The following is a 20262-nucleotide window of genomic DNA, read 5'->3' as shown; positions in this document are numbered from 1 at the left end:
CATGATCTTGGGGTCCTGGGATCGAGCCCCGCATCGGGAAGGGCTCTGCGGGAAGCCTGCTTCTCCCTCTCCCACTCCCCCTGCTTGTGTTCCCTCTCTCGCTATGTCTCTGTCAAATAAATAAATAAAATCTTTTAAAAAACTAACTAAATAAATAAAATATCAGTTATACCTCAATCAATCAAAAAAAAGGGGGGGTGAGGTGTAAAGGAAGCTAAAATGCTAACTTGAAAATATATCTATACTCCCCTGTTCACAGCAGCATTGTTTACAATAGCCAAGACATGGAAACAATCTAAGTGTCCATCAATGGATGAGTGGATAAAGGAGTTGTGGTACACACACACACACAGGAATATTATACAGCCACAAAAATGAGGGAATCCTACCATTTGTGATGACATGAAAGGACCTTGAAAGGATTATGCTAAGTGAAATAAGTCAGACAGAGAAAGACAAATACTGTATGATCTTACTTACGTGTGGAATCCTAAAGAAATAAAGACAACACAACCACAACGAAAAATCCCACCAAACTCACAGAAAAAAGAGATCAGATTTGTGGTTACCAGCGGTGGAGGTGGGGAGACGGGGAAATGGAGGACAGAGGTCAGAGGGTACACACGTCCACTTAGAAGTAAGTACTGGGGATGGAATACAGAGCGTGCAGACTACGGCTAAGCCGTTGTACGATGCAGAAGAGTTCAGAGACCAGATCCTAAGAATTTTCACCACTAGGAAAAATTTCTTCTTTTCTTTTTATTGTATCTGTATGAGTTGACAGATGTTAACTAAACCCACTGTGGTCATCATTTCACAAAATTCGTAAGTGAAACTACCATGCTGCATACCTGAAACTTACACAGTGACGAATGTTAGTTATTTCTCAATACAACTGGGAAAATAAGGAAATTGAGGTTAAACATAAAAGCAAACTTTTTAAAAGTAAAAAAAAAAAAGAAACTGAAGTCAATCCAGTTGTTTTTAACCAAGTCTCAGTGATGTGCACAATACATTTAGTATCAGGCTTCCAGCCTTTCCGGCTGTTTACTAAAGTGGATGTAATAAAATTTATCCATCACCAAAGGGGGTGCTGCTGCCGCGGCAGGGAGCTTGGGGCAGGGAGACTCCAGCCGCTATGCCTGCTCCCTTACTTCCCCAACTCAGACCCTGTGGGGGCGGTTACATCTCTGATGTTATATAATCCCAGCAATCCTCAAAGTGTGGGCTCCTGACTAAGCAGCAGCATCAACAGAACTTGAAGAAATGCAAAGTCTTGGACCACATCCCTGTACCTGCTGCCTCAGAAATTCTGCGGGTAGAGCCCAGCAATCCGTGTTACAGAAATCCTGCAGGGATCCTGATGCATCCTCGTCTGGAGCCACCGTGTTATTTATTCCCTGATGCCAAAGTAGTTGTGTTCCCTCTCAATAGTCACCAAACCTGAGGCCATCTGAGAATTTAGTAGATTTGGGTCAGCAAGCACAGTTTCTACTGCGGAAAGGATTTAGAAACAGCTATGAATTTCTCCTGAGACCCAGATGTTACCGAGCTGTTTAACACACTGCTCCGGCCAGTCTGCAGAAGCTCTGAGAAGGGCTGGGCACAACGCACAGCCCCCGCATCTTGTAATTGCCTGGGTTTTAAAAAGGAGTCATAAAAGGAAATTTCAAAATGCAATTTAAACACACGCTTTTTAAAAAAATGTGCCCTGCCCGGCCCCACAACTCCCATTGTTGCCTGGTGGTCCCCCTCCCATGATCTCTGTTGGGTTGATTTGTACAGAGACATGGATGAAATGAGGCCCTATAATAGTATTGATAATCGCCATGGCGACAAGGATAACAAAAGCTAGAGAATGTCAGGCACTGTGCTAATTTCTATATTGATTTTCTCAGGTGATCCTCATAAATATCTTCACAAGGGACTATTACTATCTACAAATTTATAGATGAAGAAAATGAGGTAGGGAAAGGTCAGGTAACTTAATATGGTAGGCCGAATGATGTGCCCCCCCCCCAAAAAAAAGTATACACCCTACTCCCTGAAAACTTTTGAGTACGTGACCTTACGCGGCAAAGGGGCCTCGCAGATGTGACTCAATTAGGGATCTTGGGATGGGGTGAGTATACTGGATGGTCTTCATGGGCCCAATATAAACATAAGGATCTTTTCATGAGGGAGGCAGAAGGGAGAGAAGAAGATGATGGTGAAAACCAAAGTCACGAGGCAAGTAATGTGGGCAGCCTCTAAACCCTGGCAAAGGCAAAGGATAGATGCCCCCCTAGAGCCTCCTGAAAAGGACAGTCCTGTGACACCTTGATTTTAGCCCCACAAGATCCACTTTGTATTTCTGACCTTCAGAACCGTAAGGTAGTAAATGTGTACTGTTTAAAGCCATTAAGTTCATGTTAATTTTTTATAGCAGCAATAAGAAACTAATACTTGCCAAGGTCACATGGACACTTGTCAAGATCACATGGCCATTACGCTGTGGATCAAGGACACAACCCCACACTGTCTGATTCCAGAATCATCAATTCTAATCCTGGCAAAGGTGTTTCGGCCTACCTTATAAGGAACGGAATGCTGACCAAGACAAGGAGGCATAGATGTTTTCTCCCATATGCCTTCTTGCCTTGTCAATCACCAATCCAGCTATAAGAAGGGTTCTTGTTAAGACAAGTATCATATGATCTCACCGATATGAGGAATTCTTAATCTCAGGAAACAAACTGAGGGTTGCTGGAGTGGTGGGGGGTGGGAGGGATGGGGTGGCTGGGTGATAGACATTGGGGAGGGTATGTGCTATGGTGAGCACTGTGAATTGTGCAAGACTGATGAATCACAGACCTGTACCTCTGAAACAAATAATACATTATATGTTAAAAAAAAAAAAAAAAAAGAAGATAGCAGGAAGGGAAGAATGAAGGGGGGGAAATCGGAGGGGGAGACGAACCATGAGAGACTATGGACTATGAGAAACAAACTGAGGGTTCTAGAGGGGAGGGCGGTGGGGGGATGGGTTAGCCTGGTGATGGGTATTAAAGAGGGCACGTTCTACATGGAGCACTGGGTGTTATGCACAAACAATGAATCATGGAACACTACATCAAAAACTAATGATGTAATATATGGTGACTAACATAATAAAATAAAATAAAAAAGAAGGGTTCTTATTTCCTGGGTAGGGTCTTGTGGCAAATGGGGTGGCATTCCACATGGACTTTTTTTTCCCCTTAGGATGTATTTATTTATTTGAGAGAGAGAGAGTGTGCACTGCATGCACGGATGATATTATCTGCCCCAAGCCCCTCACAGATTCTTCCTGAAGAGCTACATGTTTATAGATGTAGAAATGCATCCTAAATTCTAAATGTTCAGCTGTGCAAAATGCTTATTAGTATTATTTCCTTCAGAGATTCCTTATTGCCACTTCTTAACCTTATTGTCAGTGCAAAAATAAGAAGTGTTGATGGGCTGGATAAAACTTCATGACTCAGGCATTTGGTGTCCGGAGAATGAGAAGAAAGAAGTAAGCTGCAGGAGACACTAAAAATACTGGAGAAAAAAAAGCCAGCTCAACGAGTTGAAATCAGGATAAACTCAGAAAACTTCAAAGTATATGTTCTTCCTAGTGTTCAAGATTAAACATTAGAAGCACTTTTCAATAACTGGCCTTCGAAGCATTTTGTGAGGAGATTATCCACCCATTTAAGATGAGGAATAGCCTAAGAACCTAAGGGTTTCCAAAAAGGTCATTGTTGGCAGTGAGGTGAAGCGTGAAAAGACAGCAATTCATTTCTTTCGCCCTTTAGGATTCCATTCAAATCCCATCTCTTCTCTGACAGCCTCCCTGACCCGCCCGGCAGAGGGGAATTGGTCCTGGCCCTGGCGTTTCTCATCGCTGCCACTCACATGCATTCACGTGCACTCAAGGTCTTGTGTCGCGAATTTCACTTGTTTGAAATCCAAATGGATTGTCGTCTACCTGAGGGGAGAGATCATGTCCTACGTGTACTCTGTGTCCTCACGGGGCTTCGGATATTCGGATAGTAGAAGGCACATCACGTCCGGTAGTGCAGTCTGTTTCTAGAAAGTCTTTGTCGTACCTAAAGCACACGTGACCAATTGCCCTGTGGCCTAAGTAGTGTCATCTGACTTGATCCATCACTTCCTGGAGTTCCTGTTCCATCTTCATCTCCATTCTCCTCTAGCTTCCTGTCTGTAGCCCCAAGTCAGGATCCTGCATCTCGATCTTGTAGCACCTGCTGGGGCATATGTTACCGATCCTTGCTTTGGGACCATGGGACTCGTCTCCCCAGCTGCTGGAAGGTTGGCAACGGTGGCTCTCAGCTGGGTCTGGTCTTACCAAATGCCCTCGGCCCAGAGAGCCACCTGAGCCAAAGCCACAGCCCTTCCTGAGGGAGTGTACATGAAAAAGGTGTGGGATGGAAAGGCAAAGGCCTTTCCATCCTTCAAGCCCGATGGGTAGTGTCAGCATGGGGACTCCTGTGCAATTAGATGTGCACCTTATTGTGACCATGCTGCAGCTTAACACCTCCTCTGCCCAGTACTATCCTGCCTCTTTGGTTTCCCTACACATCAGGCTCCCAAGAGCCCCCTGTGACAAAGTTCCTGCACGCAGCTCTCTGCAGCAGTCCGTTTCCTAGGGAACCCGCTCTATGACAGATCTCACACATAAATAAGGGAATGAACAATGCCCACAGTACGAGGGACTGGGGAGAGCGCCTCACCTACCGCTGAGCCAGTCCCATCTGGCCAGGGCCCCCAATACCTGGCAGTGAGCACAGCCATCGGCCCGGCCGCCACATGCCAACAGAGTGAAGTCTGGCCACTCGTGTCCTCTCCTCTCCATTGCCTCCCTCTGGGACTTTCTGCAGTGATGGACATGCTCCCTCTGTGCACTGTCCCATTCCAGAGCCATCAGTCCCCGTGGACTTTCTGCAGTGATGGACACGCTCCCTCTGTGCACTGTCCCATTCCAGAGCCATTAGTCCCCGTGGCTGTGGAGTCCTTGGAATGCAACTAGTGTGACGAAGGAATTTAAGTTTTAAAAACTAATTTACATTGAAATATAAACAACCACAGATGTGCCATGGCTTCCATTTTGAAGAGAGCAGCCCAGCCCTAGATCACGAACCCAGCAGGTCTAGAAGGGCAGTGTCACAAGGGCTCTGATTCCACCTGCCTTTACGTCCACTGCCCCATCACCTAGAAACAGCTGGTCTGACTCCTTAAAAGTCATCCTCAGGAGGCATATGTAGGAATGATGTCCCAGTAAAGTCTAATCATTAAGTGGCCCAATAATGATTATGGACATTGTTAAATCTCGGTGCCAGAGAGCTTTGTTGTAAGTTCGAGTTGTTTATAACACATAAATCTATCCATGAATGCTTACCCTCATAGTCTTTTATTCTCCTGGCCCCCCGAGGAATTAGATGGAGAGACATGACCTGTGTTTGTGTACAGTTTAAATGAAGGAATACCCCCTTCCCTGGATCATATATGTGTATGCATTTGATTAATGCCTTTTTCTTTTTCATTTGGTCTGTAGGATCCCAGAGCTTCAGCTCTATGTTTCATACGTAAGACAGGAAAAAGAGAGCAAGACAGAGCTGCCCTTTTGAGGTAGACAGGCTGGAAACCCATGGGAGACCTTTAGTCCTTCCCTGTTCTGTGGAAAAGGATGATCTCTTATTACTGACCCAGAAATGTCAGATGGGGCCCAGGGTGAGAGCACATGGCTGCACCTGGGCAAGTTCATGACCATCCTGCAAAAAATGACTCCATGTACGTGCCCTCCAGACAAGGAGTCACTCACATCATCCTGTCGGCTGAGGGTCAGCCCTTACAAAATCAGTTTGAGCCACTGAAAACAACTGAAATTGAATTCACTGCAATTTGAAAATATTCTGTTTACTTAAAGCCCAGAAGCCTGGTATGAGAAGAAGTATCCAGGCACAGGCGATGGTAGTTAAATTTGTTCATTTTTCTTTCTTGTTGCAACTTTATCTTTTCCGAGCAATTTAATGAAGACTCCAGAGGAAAGAATTAAATGTCTGCTGGTTCAATTACCAAATAATGAAAAGGTCGAAAGGAGCACCATGCGCTGTGTGCTGAGCTGCTATAAAAGCCTATTCTTAGAGGGAAAATCTTTTGTGGGCTGTTCACACTTGCATTTTGCCACGCACAAATTGTGCAGACGAGTGTCAGTGTAAGAAGCAGAAATCAAGAGCTGGTATGGGTCGCCCTGCACCAGGGTGAAAAGGCCTGGCCCACAGGAGCGTCTCATGATGCCCATGGCAGCAGGTGGAGGCACGGCGGAGGCCAGAGTCTTCATCAGGAGGGACCGGGTTGGCATTAAATCCATCCTTTGAGAAGGTTCTAATCATACTTGGCCCTGAATGCACTATTAACTAGCCTGTCCTTAGGGCCACATGCAGGGAAGGTCTCGAGGGCCAAAGAGACCTGCCGTCAAGGATTTCAAGGACTCTGTGCAGTCCCCACAGCATTTGAAAAGCCACCCCTGCCTCCAACCTGCCCCAACTATTCACGGAAAAGGAAGATTACGGAAACACAAAAATCCTCTACAGAAGCCAAAACCAAAGATAACATAAAACCATGGCTTTTGGGATTCATTTGAACAATGGTTTTAAAGCTTTAAAAAAATCAAGTCTCACTGGAAATGATATACAAGCAAAGAGGCAGCTCAGTATAGACTCTCCTCGCCTCAACACCCACAGTGACGGTCTCTCGGCTCATGCTGGGGCCTGTCCAAAACCTTTTGATCCGTAACATCGAAAGACTCAATGGACAAGTCATTTTCACCTTTAAATTAAGTTCTTCTTTGGTTACATAAGAGAATAGCGTCATTCCTAGGAAATATACACTGAAATGTTTAAGGACAAAAAGCTATGATGTATATCACTGGCCCAGAGATAAAAGTGTATGTATGGGCACCTGGGTGGCTCAGTCGGTTCAAGTGACCGACTTGATTTTGGCTCAGGTCATGATCTCAGGGTCATGAGATCAAGCCCCATGCGTGCAGAGCCTGATTAAGATTCTGTCTCTCTCCCTCTCCCCCTGCCCCTCCACCCCCTACTTGTGTGTGCGCTCCCTCTCTAAAAAAAAAGAAAAAAAAGTGCATGTGTACATCCATCTCTATCTCTTACCCACATAGATGTAAACATTTATACACACGTGTATACATATCCGTGTGGAGGGGATGAGAGAAAAGCAAGAGTCAATGATAAAGCACATGGGGTAAAATGGTGAACAACTGTTGAATCTAGGTAAACAGAATTTGGGTAGCCTTTGAAATATTCTTATTTTTACAACTTACCTATAAGTTTGAAATTATTCCAAGTTTCAAATTGTATAAAAAGTTTTAAATAGTTTAAAAAGTTTTAAAATTTTAGGGGCATGTGGGTGGCTCAGATGGTTAAGCATCTGCCTTCAGCTCAGGTCATGATCCCAGGGTCCTGGGATCGAGCCCCGCATCAGGCTCCCGGCTCAGCGGGGAGCCTGCTTCTCCCCCTCCCTCTGCCTCTGCCCCTGCTCATGCTCTCTCTCTCTCTCCCTGTATCTCTGTGTCTTGAATGAATAAATTAAAAAAAAAATCTTTAAAAAGTTTTAAAATTTTAAATTCTTTCTCTTTTCTTCTCCTGTGGATGAGCTTCTTGCTAGAGACCCTTATAATTATACAGCAGCCACACCCTGGGTAAAAGTGCCCACAAGGGCAGCCCCACTCTGTGAGAAGGACAACAATCCTGCTGATATGTCTAATCAGGATGAGGATTCTCTTGGGGAAACCAGTCACACAGACGGTTCTAGAATGGCTCCTCCCATGGTGTGCTGATGATTACTGAGAGCTTATGCTGGGGTTGGAGACAGGATTATGGCTAGGAAATGCAAGGATGTCTCTAGCTAATTTCTTCCTGTTTTTCTTTAAAATACTATAACCATGGGTATTAGGTTTTCAAGGTTTTAAAAAGAACTGATATGTCTCGAATCATCTTAAAATATATGCAAAAAAAACTGTATGAGAAAAAGAAGATCCCTGAATTACTTATGCCACTCTTTTTGTGGGGTGGTGTCTGATACAAGAGACAACAGGATCAATCTCTTATCAGAACAGAACCTCTCTGAAGATAGGTGTAGACCCTAATCAGTACTGTTACTCTTAAACAGAATTGTGGGATGCAATTGAATGTAAGTATGATGAAATGAGCAGCACCTGAGACAAAGTTCTATGCTCACCCCCTTATCCTTAGGAATGCATTTTAAGATCTATGAAAATCTAAGAGGAGGCACCTTTAACTATAGGGTTCTCTCCTCATAAGCTTATATTCTCTTCTCCTTTTTTAGAATTCCATACTTAAAGTCTACTAGGACCATAAAGAAAAAGAAAAGGGGAGGTATGAACTGTAAAAAGTTATTTTCCACACATAGAACCAAATAGGATTAATATCCCAGAATATAGAAATCATTCCTACAAATGAATTAGAATTAGAAAAATAATTCAAAATAAAAATTGTCCAAAAAAAAAAAAAATGAACAGGTATTCCATAGAAGAGAATGGCCAAAACACTCTGCAAAGATGCTCAAAGTCATTATTAAGTGGAAAATGCAAATTAAAACTGCAAACATCAAGTCATAAATACCAGATGGGCAAAAATTCCAAAGCCTGACAATATCAAGTGCTGACAGAATTGCAGAACAATGGCATTCTTGGTTACTACTGGAGAGAGTGAAAACCGGAAGAGCCACTTTGGAAAACAAGTGAGCATTACAGAGCAGAGTTGAAGGTAGGCCTGTCCTCTGACCCAACAATTCTACTGATGGGTATATGTTGAGGAACTCTAGCAAAGATGTAGTGGGGAGTGCTATGCAAGAATATTCCTAACAACACTTTTATAATGGAGGCCATCCAAAGTCTGCCAACAGAACAGTGAGCAAACAACTTGAGGCATTTCATACAAGGGAACACTCTCCAGCACTGAAGATAAAGAAACAACAGTTGTTTGCATCCACAAAATGATCATCAGGAACATAATGTGGGATGAAAAAAGCAAATTATAGAAGATTGCATACATTATGATTCTATTTATGGAAAGTTCATAAGGGATTTGTTTTTAGGGACAGAAATACATGTGGTAAAACTATAGAACAAGGGAATGACAAACAAAAATTCAAGATAGTGGTTACCTCTGTTTAGAGCAGAAAGGAAAAGCAATCGGGACAAGATACATGGACCTTTAATGGAAATGCTAACGGCCTATTTCTGAAGAGAGGTACAGGGCCCACATTCATTGTATCATGATCCTTTACACTTACACATTTTACAAATATTCTTTTGCATGTATCTAATTTTCAGTAAAAACTTTTAAGAACTTGTGGAGTAGCAAATGACCAAAAATATTTTATCCAACATTTGTTGGAAGGGAAAAAGCATATAACAACATGCCAGCCATTAGGCTCTTGCACTCTTCCTTTCCAAACATGCCACACTGGTCTACTTGTCTCTGGTCCCTCTTTGCTCACTCAATCCAAAGCCAACCATCACCCTGAGCTACTGGTTGTCCAGGGCTGGGAGAATATTATGCGAAGTTCATCAGAAGGAACGGCCAAGCTTCCCTCTCTGTCATCCTATCCCTCATTAAAACTCAGGCCTCCTCCAGCTGTGAATGACAAGCACATTACCCTGTTCATGCACGTGCACACATACATCCATTCTCTGCAGCTTGATTGTGTTATTATTATATCCAAGTATTACTGAAAGCGATTGTTACCTGACTCTTGACTTTGACTTAATTCTCTAATATTTGTATACATTTCATAATGGTAATAGAGCGCTATATTAAAACAAAGCATCTCCCTATCCTCCAATCGGAGCCTGAAATCTGAAAAAGCTCCCTGGAACACAGACATCTATGTTCCAAATACAACCATGTAGCAATAGCTCCTTAAGCCCAAAGCACAATTTAAAGTGAGTGGTACAGCTATTGTCCACACAGCACTTAAGAACAAAATAAATCTAGCTCCAGGGAAGTCCGACTCCTCACCTCGGTAGGTCATTAAAGATAAGAAAACATTCATCTCCCCCAGGCCCACCTGCCACCCAGTGGATGGGGATGAAGAAAGTTTTGCTCTATTTTCAGTATCATGAAATGTTTTAAAAACTTGTTTTCCTATCAATGACTACAGTGAAGTCTGGCTTCTTGCAGCAGTAAAATCCCAACAGGAAAAAAAATCAGACTGGTAAAAAAATTCTTCTAAATGACCTACCTGGAAAAGCCTATCACCCAGACCCCTGAAGTTTACCGAAGACCTACTTAGTAGCTGCTGTAAAAATACTACCACTTACCTCAGCATATTGTGCGACTGAACTGGCTTCAACGGCATACACTCTCCTAGCTCCCGCCTGTACCGCAAAGAATGACAGTATTCCTGATCCGCAGCCAACATCTAGAACAACCTGGAGGAGAGAGCAAAGCCAACAAAGAGGTGAGAACACGCGCAGGTATCCTGGCCCCATGCCAACTTTGAGCCTTGCCATCAGACTTAAAGTACGAGCTTTGCTATTTGTAAGTGGTCTTACCTTGGCCAAGTTATGAATCTCTGTGAGACTCCTTTTTCTCAGATGTTTAATCGGGTTAATAATATCCACTTTTTAAGGTTTGCTATAGGGATTAATGAACATAAAATGTATACAAATCACTTGGCACCTAATTGGTGTTTTTCAAATCATTGCTCTTATTATTATAGTTTCTTTGTAGCATGGATTGCTTTTAGGATGTTTAGGGCCAAGAAAAGTAAAGTGTCATGAATGAGCTTGCTTATCAAATCTGTTAGCATGAACAAAATGAAAACTGTCACCAGTTTTTATATGTTTTGTATGTTTTATATATATAATTTTATATAAATAAATGTATTTTTTATTTATTCAGAAATAACTGAAGATAAAGCCTTTAAAAATCCAAAAGTGAGATATGTGCTTGTTTTTCATCCAGGCCCCTCCACAAAGTTGGGGAGGTTTATAAATGGAAGGTAGGAGGGTATTAAGACAGTGGACACATGGAATCTACAGACACTTTTCTTCTTTTCTCTGTGTTCAGACCTGGGACCTAAATCAAGAAAATCACCATTCACTTATGCACTCACAAGCACAAGGGCCCAAGACTTGGGCCAAAACGCTAAGAGCAAGCAGTGGATGGCATGTATTGGGTCCCCTCCCCAAACACTGCCAAAGCCAAGGCCCAAATCTCAATCTGATCACTGAAATTTCAGGCTACGGGGTTCCTGCCACATCAATGACTTTGACTCTTAGCATCTTTCAGCACTAGCTTTGAGCAAGACATTTTGATTGGCTCCAAATGCTTACAATAAACATTTGAGTAAATAGCATTATTTTGTCTACTTCAGAGATGACCAAATTGAAGTGCAGATTGACCAACCAGCCCCAGTTCACTTAGCAGCAGATAGGGGAGTTAGGACTTGACTCTGGGTATTTCTGCCTTCACCCAAGCTCATGTTCCATGAAACCATACACTGTTTACTTAAATTCATCTTTATAAATCTGACATTTTTTTTTTTAAAGATTTTATTTATTTATTTATTCATGAGAGACAGAGAGAGAGAGAGGCAGAGGGAGAAGCAGGCTCCCAAGGAGCAGGGAGCCCGATGCGGGACTCGATCCCAGGACCCTGAGATCATGACCTGAGCTGAAGGCAGACGCTTAACCATCTGAGCCACCCAGGCACCCGATATAAATCTGACATTTTAATACAACGATACCAATAGGCGATGTTCGACAAGGAAACAAAGTATTACTTAGTATTACTTTTTGTAGGAAATTTAGAAAAGATTCTTTTTTTACTTGATAGCAGGAAAATTTTTCCAAAAAAAAAAAAAGGAAATATCAAGACGGTGTGTGCGTGCGTGTCTGTGGGTTTTAACCGCAGTACCACACTGTGCTGACCAGATACTGTGCCGTGACTCTAAGAGAGCATGCTGTTAGTGACGGGTTCACAGTGCTCACTTACATTAATGCTAGAACTGCGGCTGTATTCCATATGGTTTCCTAGGGTTTGGGTAATTAGGAGCATTACCAATTTAAAATGTCACCCAGGCTCTGGAATTTGCTGTCAGGCTGTCTATACTTTTAGAAATACCAACATTCCCTTCCCCTCATCCTCCCTTGGAAATACATCTTCACATGGGTCCCACTCCATTCCAAGAACACCTACAACCACGGTTTAGGGACGGAAGGCCATTAAGGTAGACGGTACAATCCACAGCCCCCCACCCCCCAAAAAAGATACACCAGATCCCAAAGAACCTTTTTGGAGCCTTATTCAATAAAAATATAAAACTTTAGATTCCATGTTCAGTCCAAAATATGGATGCAAAATTAGGAAACAATGGAAATTGCACCTGCTTGCTCTGGCGACAGGTGCCCTAGAAATGAGTGAATGGTGTTCTTTTTCTCTTTCATTAGGGTGCTTGAAGCACATCTTAGAACAGTGTTTTTCAGTTCCTTGACCCTGCAGATTAAAACCAAAGCAATGTTTGCCACTAGGAGAGAGAGGAGAGAGGTGATGGGGAGAAAGAGAAAAAGGTCAGAGATGGGAGGGAGCCTGATGTATGTGGTTCAACCTCTGCCAAATCAGTCCATTTGGTAGAAGATGCTCTAACAGACCCAGACCATACCTAGAGAAGAGAAGAAAAATTACAAACTAAGGCAATTTTCCAAATACCTTATTTCAATAGCTAATTTCAGGCCAAAATAACCTTATTCATTTGGTTATTTCAAAACAGAGCGTAGGCCTTGGAAAAACAGATAATGTCATCTGCTTTCCACTTGTGTATTTAAAAAATTAATAAAGCGATTTTCAGTCTGGGGCTGATAGGAGATGGTGGGGAGTGAAAAGAACATTCTGCCTTGTCTATGTAAGCCACGCAACATTGGAAAAAAAGCTTTGGCGGGCTTAGAATAAATTCTCTGGTGGAAAAAAAAAAAAAGGCTGAAGCAAATATTTAGGCTCTAATGGAAATATACTATCCTTTCCAGCTGGGGTTTCCAAATCTGGGAGAAGAGAGGACGCTAACACAGATAGGGTTTCTAAAGGACGTTCTCCCGACACTATTTGATCATCAAGCCTCCTTGGGATGGGAAGTACATAGTTTATCCCCGTTTTATTGATAAGGTAACTGAGGCTTGGAGACACCGCTTCCAGCTCAAGGTAACATGGCCGGTAAGTAGCAGGGCCAGACAGTGCTTGGCCTCCACACCACTGTGGCCTTCTTCTGTGTATCAAAAGATGAGAGGAAAGGGTGTACCGTGTAGAGATGAAAATCTGATCACATCACACCCTAAGCAGACACCACCAATGGTGCTACGCAGCTAAGGGGAAGGTCCCCATCTCCTTGGAGTGTTGTCCTTGGGCCTCAGAAATCCAGCCCTGAGTGACTTTCCTGGCCTCTTTTTCTCTAATTCTCCTCTTGTCCTCCCCACCCCTCCCAGGCTCAGCAACTGCATGCCTTTCCCTGATTCTAGGCTCACTCGTGTGCCATCCTCTGCCACAGAGGCAGCTGACAGTCCCCCAGAGGTTCATGCTCTCTCAGAGTCCACAGCTCTGTGTGGCCATAGGACCACTTCGGCCCAATGGAGTGTGAGGGGAATAATCAGGGTCCCTTCTGGGGGAGGGTGGCCGAAGGTACACTGTGCCTTCCCCACGCTCTCTGCTCCTTATGAAGCGGCACTGGAAACCAGCTCCTGGAGCTAAAAGGAGCCCAAACCCCTGGGTCACCCCTTTGGGAAGAGCCACTCAGAACACACTGGGCATGGCAGGAGAAAGAAAGATTTCATTACGTTAAACCACTGAGATTTAGAGACAGTTTGCTTTAGCAGGTGGCTTACAGCTGGGTGAAATCCCTCATCTCATTTTTCTACCTGGGGAAGTGAAGACCAAGCCCAGAGATCACATCTTTGGGATGCTTTCTCTCACCTCCCCACACAGTCAGTCTAGGCTGGGCTCTGTGTGCCTGGTACACGGCTCTCCAGGAGAGCTTATTACAGGATACTGCAAGTACTTCTTCATGTGTTTGCCTTCCCTGCTGAGCCCATGAGCTCCCCAGAGACAAAAATCACATCATTTATCTTTCAGCCCCTAGTACAACAGGAAAACAAAAACCATTAATAAATATTTGTTAACTAAATGACTGAACGCAATGACTTAATAGGGCAGTCTCCTCATTCCAACTTCGTCTTGAACTATCTCTGGAAAAGGCTTACGACTTTTTCCAGCCATTTGAACTCTGGGAGTGTCCTTGCATGCAAAGCTAGCAACCAAAGAGGCTAAGCCCAGGATGCCCTTGCCTTATTAAAGACTTATATCCTGAACTGTTTCCCCCAACCTTACCTTCTGCTTCCTGGCCTATTTCTTATTTCTTGGCCTCCAAGCCACCTCACAGACCTGACATTTATACTGTTTCTCTTCATGATCTCTGTCCTTCCTCCTTGACTTTGATCCCAACATATCCCTTGGGTCACTCTTGTGACCATCTGAGGCAGGCTTCTTGGAAGGTTCCATGTTCCTTTCTGCCCCGGGGCCTTAGTATATGCTGCTCCCTTTGTGTGGGGTGCTCCCCGCTGCACACTCTATGATACCAGTCTATGGCAAATTTTTTTTTTTTACCTACTCAGTGCTAATTGTGCTGGATCTTTTCTATTTGCGTCTCTAGATCTGTGCTCCACTATCCTCCACCTGCTCTTTGTCAGGAGGCTAACCTATGTGGACTGCACCAATGGCTTCCTTGCCATTGGACTCCAGGTGGGAGCAGTCAAGAGAAAGGACAACAGGAAGTCAAAGTGAGGACAGTGAGGTCAGATGACTTATTCTCCTGGTTTCCTCCTTCCTGGGTCTCCATGGATTGGATGTCCCCGCTACCCAAAGCCACAGTTCCTACTGGGCTTCCATCTTTACAGCTATGACCATCCTGTCCAGTCTCCACTCTTGCTAGTGCCAGGCTGCTTCACTTCCCTATGCTGGTTCCCTTAACTGTGCCCATATCTTGGTGTACAGTCCGTTATTTAACTCTCCTAAGCACTGTGTCGGCTGTGCCATCTCTCTCCGGCACAGTCCTTGGCTGATACACCAACTCATCCTTCAGATTCCAAATGGCTCTCCATGAGAGAAGACATCCCTACTCTTTGCTCCCCTCCCAAGCGAAGTAAAGTCCTCCTGTTGTATGCTTTCTTATCATCACCTCCTCATGCCCTTCCTTTATAACACTCATCACAGTTATAGTTTTCTATCCAATGAGTGATTATTTGATTAATGTCTGCTCCCCTGGACTGTAAGGTTGATTAAGGGAGAGACTTCCATCTGCTTCTCACCCACCACTGAATCCCTGATAATAGCACAGGGTCTGGCACACAGTAGAGACACTCACTAAATCTCTGTTGAACAAACTAAATACATAAAAATGTGTCTCACCACCACAAATTGGGAACCAATCCATCACCCAGAAAATATTACCTCCTAAAAAAGCACCTTCTACCAGCATAACACATCCTCTCCAATCTAGCGATCCTAAGCATCCTTCAAAGGATGATACTTTTTATATTGCCATATTATCATTACACTATGATCCAGCTGGCTCTTGTATACAATGCTCCTCTGGAGACAGAATACGTCCTCAGCTGCCCCTGGATACACAGGCCGTAACTGAAGACACGGCTAATTTGGGGCTTATATGGGGAGCATAAGAAAATGGTGAGAAATCCTGCCAGAACGAATAGGGAAAAGTCAACAATTGGTCCATGTAATAGTGGCCAAAAATTCTGAGAATTTATTTGTAAATAAAGTAAGTTTGAAAAATATTAAAAAGATAGGGTCATCCTTTTGCTTATACAGATGACTTTAATTACATGCTTTAGTGGTTTTCCTGGGCAAGGAAATCCTGCAAAATGTTTGGAAAGGGCTAAAAAAGCTCCAAGTGGGTTCAAAGCTCTTTATCTGGATTTACTAGATTAAAACTAATGAGGAATATCTGGGTCTTTATGGAAGTGTGAAATAAAATTATTCTTGAAAAATGGAGTAAAAATAAAGTAAATATGTACCATTTGTTTTATACTTATTATGTTGTTAGGCCTGTGTAGGCATCACCTTATTTACTTGCGAGGACAGCTCTATAATCAGAGCACTATTATTTTCTCCATGTTGTAAAGAGGCTGAGAATCTGATGAAGTTCAAGCTGTGTACTTAATAAATGGCAGAGATGAAATAAAAAAAAAAAAAACATACCTAATTCAAACCCTGCTCTCTTAACCACTCCCTTCATCTTCCAGCTATGTTATTCCTTGTACTGTTCAGGCTACAGTAATATTGGCCACATGTAGCCTTCTTTTTGCCCCTGGATTTTTGTAATTGCCTTCCAAGAGTGAGGTCCCGATCATCCCACAATCCATTCCTTGAGTTATGCCAGTTATTATTTATTATTTATGCATTCTTTCTTTCTTTGCTTGAGCATATCAATTGCTGATCTGAATTACAATCCTCCAACTGCAATTTTTCTTTGCCCTGTATGCCTAAATTCTGTGCCCAACCCACCTGTCCACTTCCATGGCCAGCAGTGCTTCTTCCGGCCATCCTCTTATTAACACTGCAGACGCCCCCACCAAACCACCCACAGTGACACACGCCCCACACTCTTGCAGCACTGTGCACACTACCACCATTACCTGCCATGGACTGCCTTCCTCCATGGACTGCACCTGACTCTGCCACTGTCCCAACTCTTGACTGACAGATGGACTAAAAAGCTTCTAGGTGGTAACAGAATGAAGGAATTGCACGGCCTTTTGTGGTCAGAGAAGAAAAATTCCAAATAATCTCAAGGCCTGCAGAAGACATCCCTAAAGAAGACTTAAATCTTGTACAAATAATTAGCGCTTTTGTTACGGCATAAGAATCCTGCCATGATAGCTCCTCAGAAGACAGGATTCTACATCTGCTGTGCAGTGAAACTTGGTTTCAATCAAAGAGCTGTCTGTATTTAAATAATGCATAATTAGTGTTTAGGAAACCTTGCTTCATCCTGCCTGGTCTTCTGGAAGAGGATAGATAAACCCATCACCAATCTTTTAACCACCTTTCCCCCAGTTCTCCCATGATTATGGAAAACACAGAGTATGTTGATCACTCTTAGTTTATCTTCTGATGATTAACCCCCTTCATATGCTGCCAATGGTCTTGGATGAGTGCACCTAGCTCTAAAGCTTTAGACACTCCATCGGACATCTATTAAATGCCTCAGGTTACCCACTGCCAAGCACTACTAGGGACTGGGAATGCAGAGATGAATACAGAGAAAGAGATGTCTAAGAAAGAAGCATGACAATATGTTACAGTGGCAATGATCGAAGGATATAAAGGGCACAGCAAGAATATGAAGGAAGAATATTCCATCAAGGAGTCTGGAAAGACTTCAGTGAGGTAAACAGAGCAATGAAAATTGAAAGTTGAGTCAATGTTGTGCTCTTGGCATTGAGGGAGTGGCTGGAGCACCTGTGAATAACAGAGCCAGTCACATTTAGGAGACAGTAAATTTCCTCAGGAGCACGATCTGTATGCTAGAGGTAGAAGTAGGCTGACACGTGAAATATGAACATGGCACGACCAGAAGCTGGAGAAACTGACAGATACTTGATCATGACAGTCTTACATACAAGACCAAGAGCTTGGACTGGAATCTTAAGCAAAAAAGGATCATAAAATGTTTCAACAGGAGAATTCTTTCACTGTTGCATTTTTTAAATATTTTATTTTTTATTTAAAAATTTTTAATTTACATATAGCTGACATACAATGTTATCTTAGTTTCAGGTCACTGTTGCATTTTAATAGCATCACACTGGTGGCATGGGTTGGAGGGCACAAACTCGGAGTAAGCAGAGCTCGGAGGAAGCAGAGCAAATCCAGGTGGTTCCTAACCAATATCAGTCCCTTCTTCCTTCCTCTCAGGACCTCAGTATTAGTGAGTATTTATTCTCCTGCATGTGGTTTACCATCCCCCAGTCTCAGGGAGGGATCCTGAACCATCTAGCACAAACTTAGCTAGTTCCCTTCCTCTTGCCAACGATGGCTTGAGGCTTGGGTGTGTGATATAATGTTATTAATGAGACCTGAGGGGACGTCTGCTGGGGGCTTTTGGGAAATAGTTTCTCCCCCCTAAGACAGACACACAGAAAAAATGCCTCTTCCTTTTTGGACATGGTTAAACTAGGGTGTGATGTTCAGAGTAACTGGGTTAAAACACCTTGGAGTCATACCACCTTCAACTGTTCTAGCCAACTTGAGTGGGGAGCTTCTCCTGTGTAAAGCCAAAGATAGTTTCACTCTGGTCCAAGTAGGGAAACTAACTGGAAGACTGGCAACATTCCAGGAAAGGTACACTAAGAAGGAAAACTGAGAATGAGCTGGGAGACAGAGGGGAATGGAAGAGTTGCAAAAATGCTAAGTTAATAGAAGCTAAAGGATTTGGAGACTGGAGAGGAAAAGAAAAGGTCTAGACTGACTCCCAGGTCCCTGGCTGGGGTGGTGTTTATAATCCATTCGGGTTCTGCGTCATGCCAGGATGGAACATTTGCCTCGCTGTTTGGCTGGAGTGGCCCTAGAAGGCGGGTGTGCTGATCTTCAAAACCAGGACCTGAGTTTCATTGCTCCTGCTGCTGCAGCCCCTGCTGCCTAAGGAGTCTGCTGCGGGGGCTCCTTTCATTCCTCAGACTGGTCAGGGGCGGGACAAAACCGCTCTCCCCACTCATGTCCCATGCATTCTGTTCCTTGCCTCCTGCCTAGTTCCCCTGTTGCGTGTGAGGCGGGAGGCAAGCACTACAGCACCTGCTCAGCCCTCATGCATGTGTGCCCTTAAGTGCAAGGGAGCTGACACCCCCTGGAGGCAAACTTTGACCAATGCAAGATGGCGGCCAATGGACAAATCATTCTCCTCTCCTCCCCTTAGATGAACTACTTGGAGATAAAGTGGCTTCACACGCCTCTTTGAAAGACACCAAGCAATCAGTTTTTCATAGAGCTGTGGCGAGCTCAGTAATATGGTCTCTTATTCTCTCTTTCTCTCTCTCCTTTCTTCCTGGCCTCACTCCCCGTTACTTGTGCTTTCCTGAGATTGCCCTCCCTAATAAAGTACTAGCGCCTAAGCCTCTGCCCTAGCATCTGTGATTTAGGGAACTGAGGCTAAGAAAATTATGGAAGTTATATGAAATCCAACATTTACTGGCAATTCCATTCTAAACCCAAACCACCACTGAATCTGAGTGGCTGTCAATAGCTCAGATTTAGGAAATTAAGTGAAAAGCAGAGCCCAAGTTCTAAGTTCATCGGAGCCCAATTCCTGGTCTAGTGCTAGAAAAGATCAGGTTCTAGTACAGTACTTACAACTGCTTATTAATAGATTGTTGGGTCCTTTGTAACTGCTTCTTATTGATTTTTATCTTGTCTACTTACATTCTTATCCTAGAAAGCAGATATTAAAACCAAGTCACCTACTTTAGAAATTATTGTTGCATAGAGTGTTCTATCTAATTCTTTAGCAAAGTCAGTAGCTGCTCCAGATTGGTCCTTCATGGCACTGCCCTAGAGGGAACATGAAGGCTTAGAAATTCAACCCTAGGAACTTTCTAAACTGGCTTGCAACCAGTGAGCAGGCGATCCATCAGGCCGAAATTAATAGTAAGATAACCAATAAAACCACAGTAGTGAAATATTAATCCTTCAAACCCCTCTTTTTCTTCCCTAGTTCCCTCACATGCACAGCTGATGCACTGACAATCTCACCTTAGCAATCTGTCTCTTCTTTAATGATTTTGCAAAAGTGGCATCTGGTATGATGGTCATTAGTGCCATTTACCAACTATTCCTGGTTCTCCTTATGTGCACATGGTAGAATCTCGCTCCCTTGCTCTTTAAAATTAGGAGTGACCACATGACTTGCTTTGGCCCATGTAATGTGGTCAGAAACACCACAGGTCACTTTCAGGCAGAAGGTTTAAGAACCAGGGGTGTGGTCTGCCACTCTCTCTTCTCTGCATGTTGCATGTGGACGCTGCTCCTTCAGTCTGGGTCCCAGGGTGAGAATGAGACAAAGCACAGCCCTCAGCTGACCCCTAATGGATTAAATGAGACATAAAGCTCTGGTCGTTTACGAGGTTTGGGG

The 20262-nt window shown here is 43.5% G+C and overlaps 1 protein-coding gene across 2 annotated transcripts in view; it reads right to left on the bottom strand.

The window, feature by feature from the left end:
- Positions 1-20262, bottom strand: part of LOC116646688 (histone-arginine methyltransferase CARM1-like) — a 281582-nt gene that overhangs the window by 70357 nt on the left and 190963 nt on the right. For both annotated transcript variants that reach the window (XM_032427556.1, XM_032427557.1), the window contains exon 5: positions 10391-10501. In XM_032427556.1, coding sequence (XP_032283447.1) covers positions 10391-10501 — 111 coding nt within the window. The remainder of the gene's footprint in view (positions 1-10390; positions 10502-20262) is intronic.

This window comes from Phoca vitulina, unplaced genomic scaffold (assembly GCF_004348235.1).
Source record: "Phoca vitulina isolate PV1807 unplaced genomic scaffold, GSC_HSeal_1.0 scaffold37, whole genome shotgun sequence".
Taxonomy (NCBI): Eukaryota; Metazoa; Chordata; class Mammalia; order Carnivora; family Phocidae; genus Phoca; species Phoca vitulina.
This window is presented reverse-complemented; position numbering and strand designations above follow the sequence as displayed.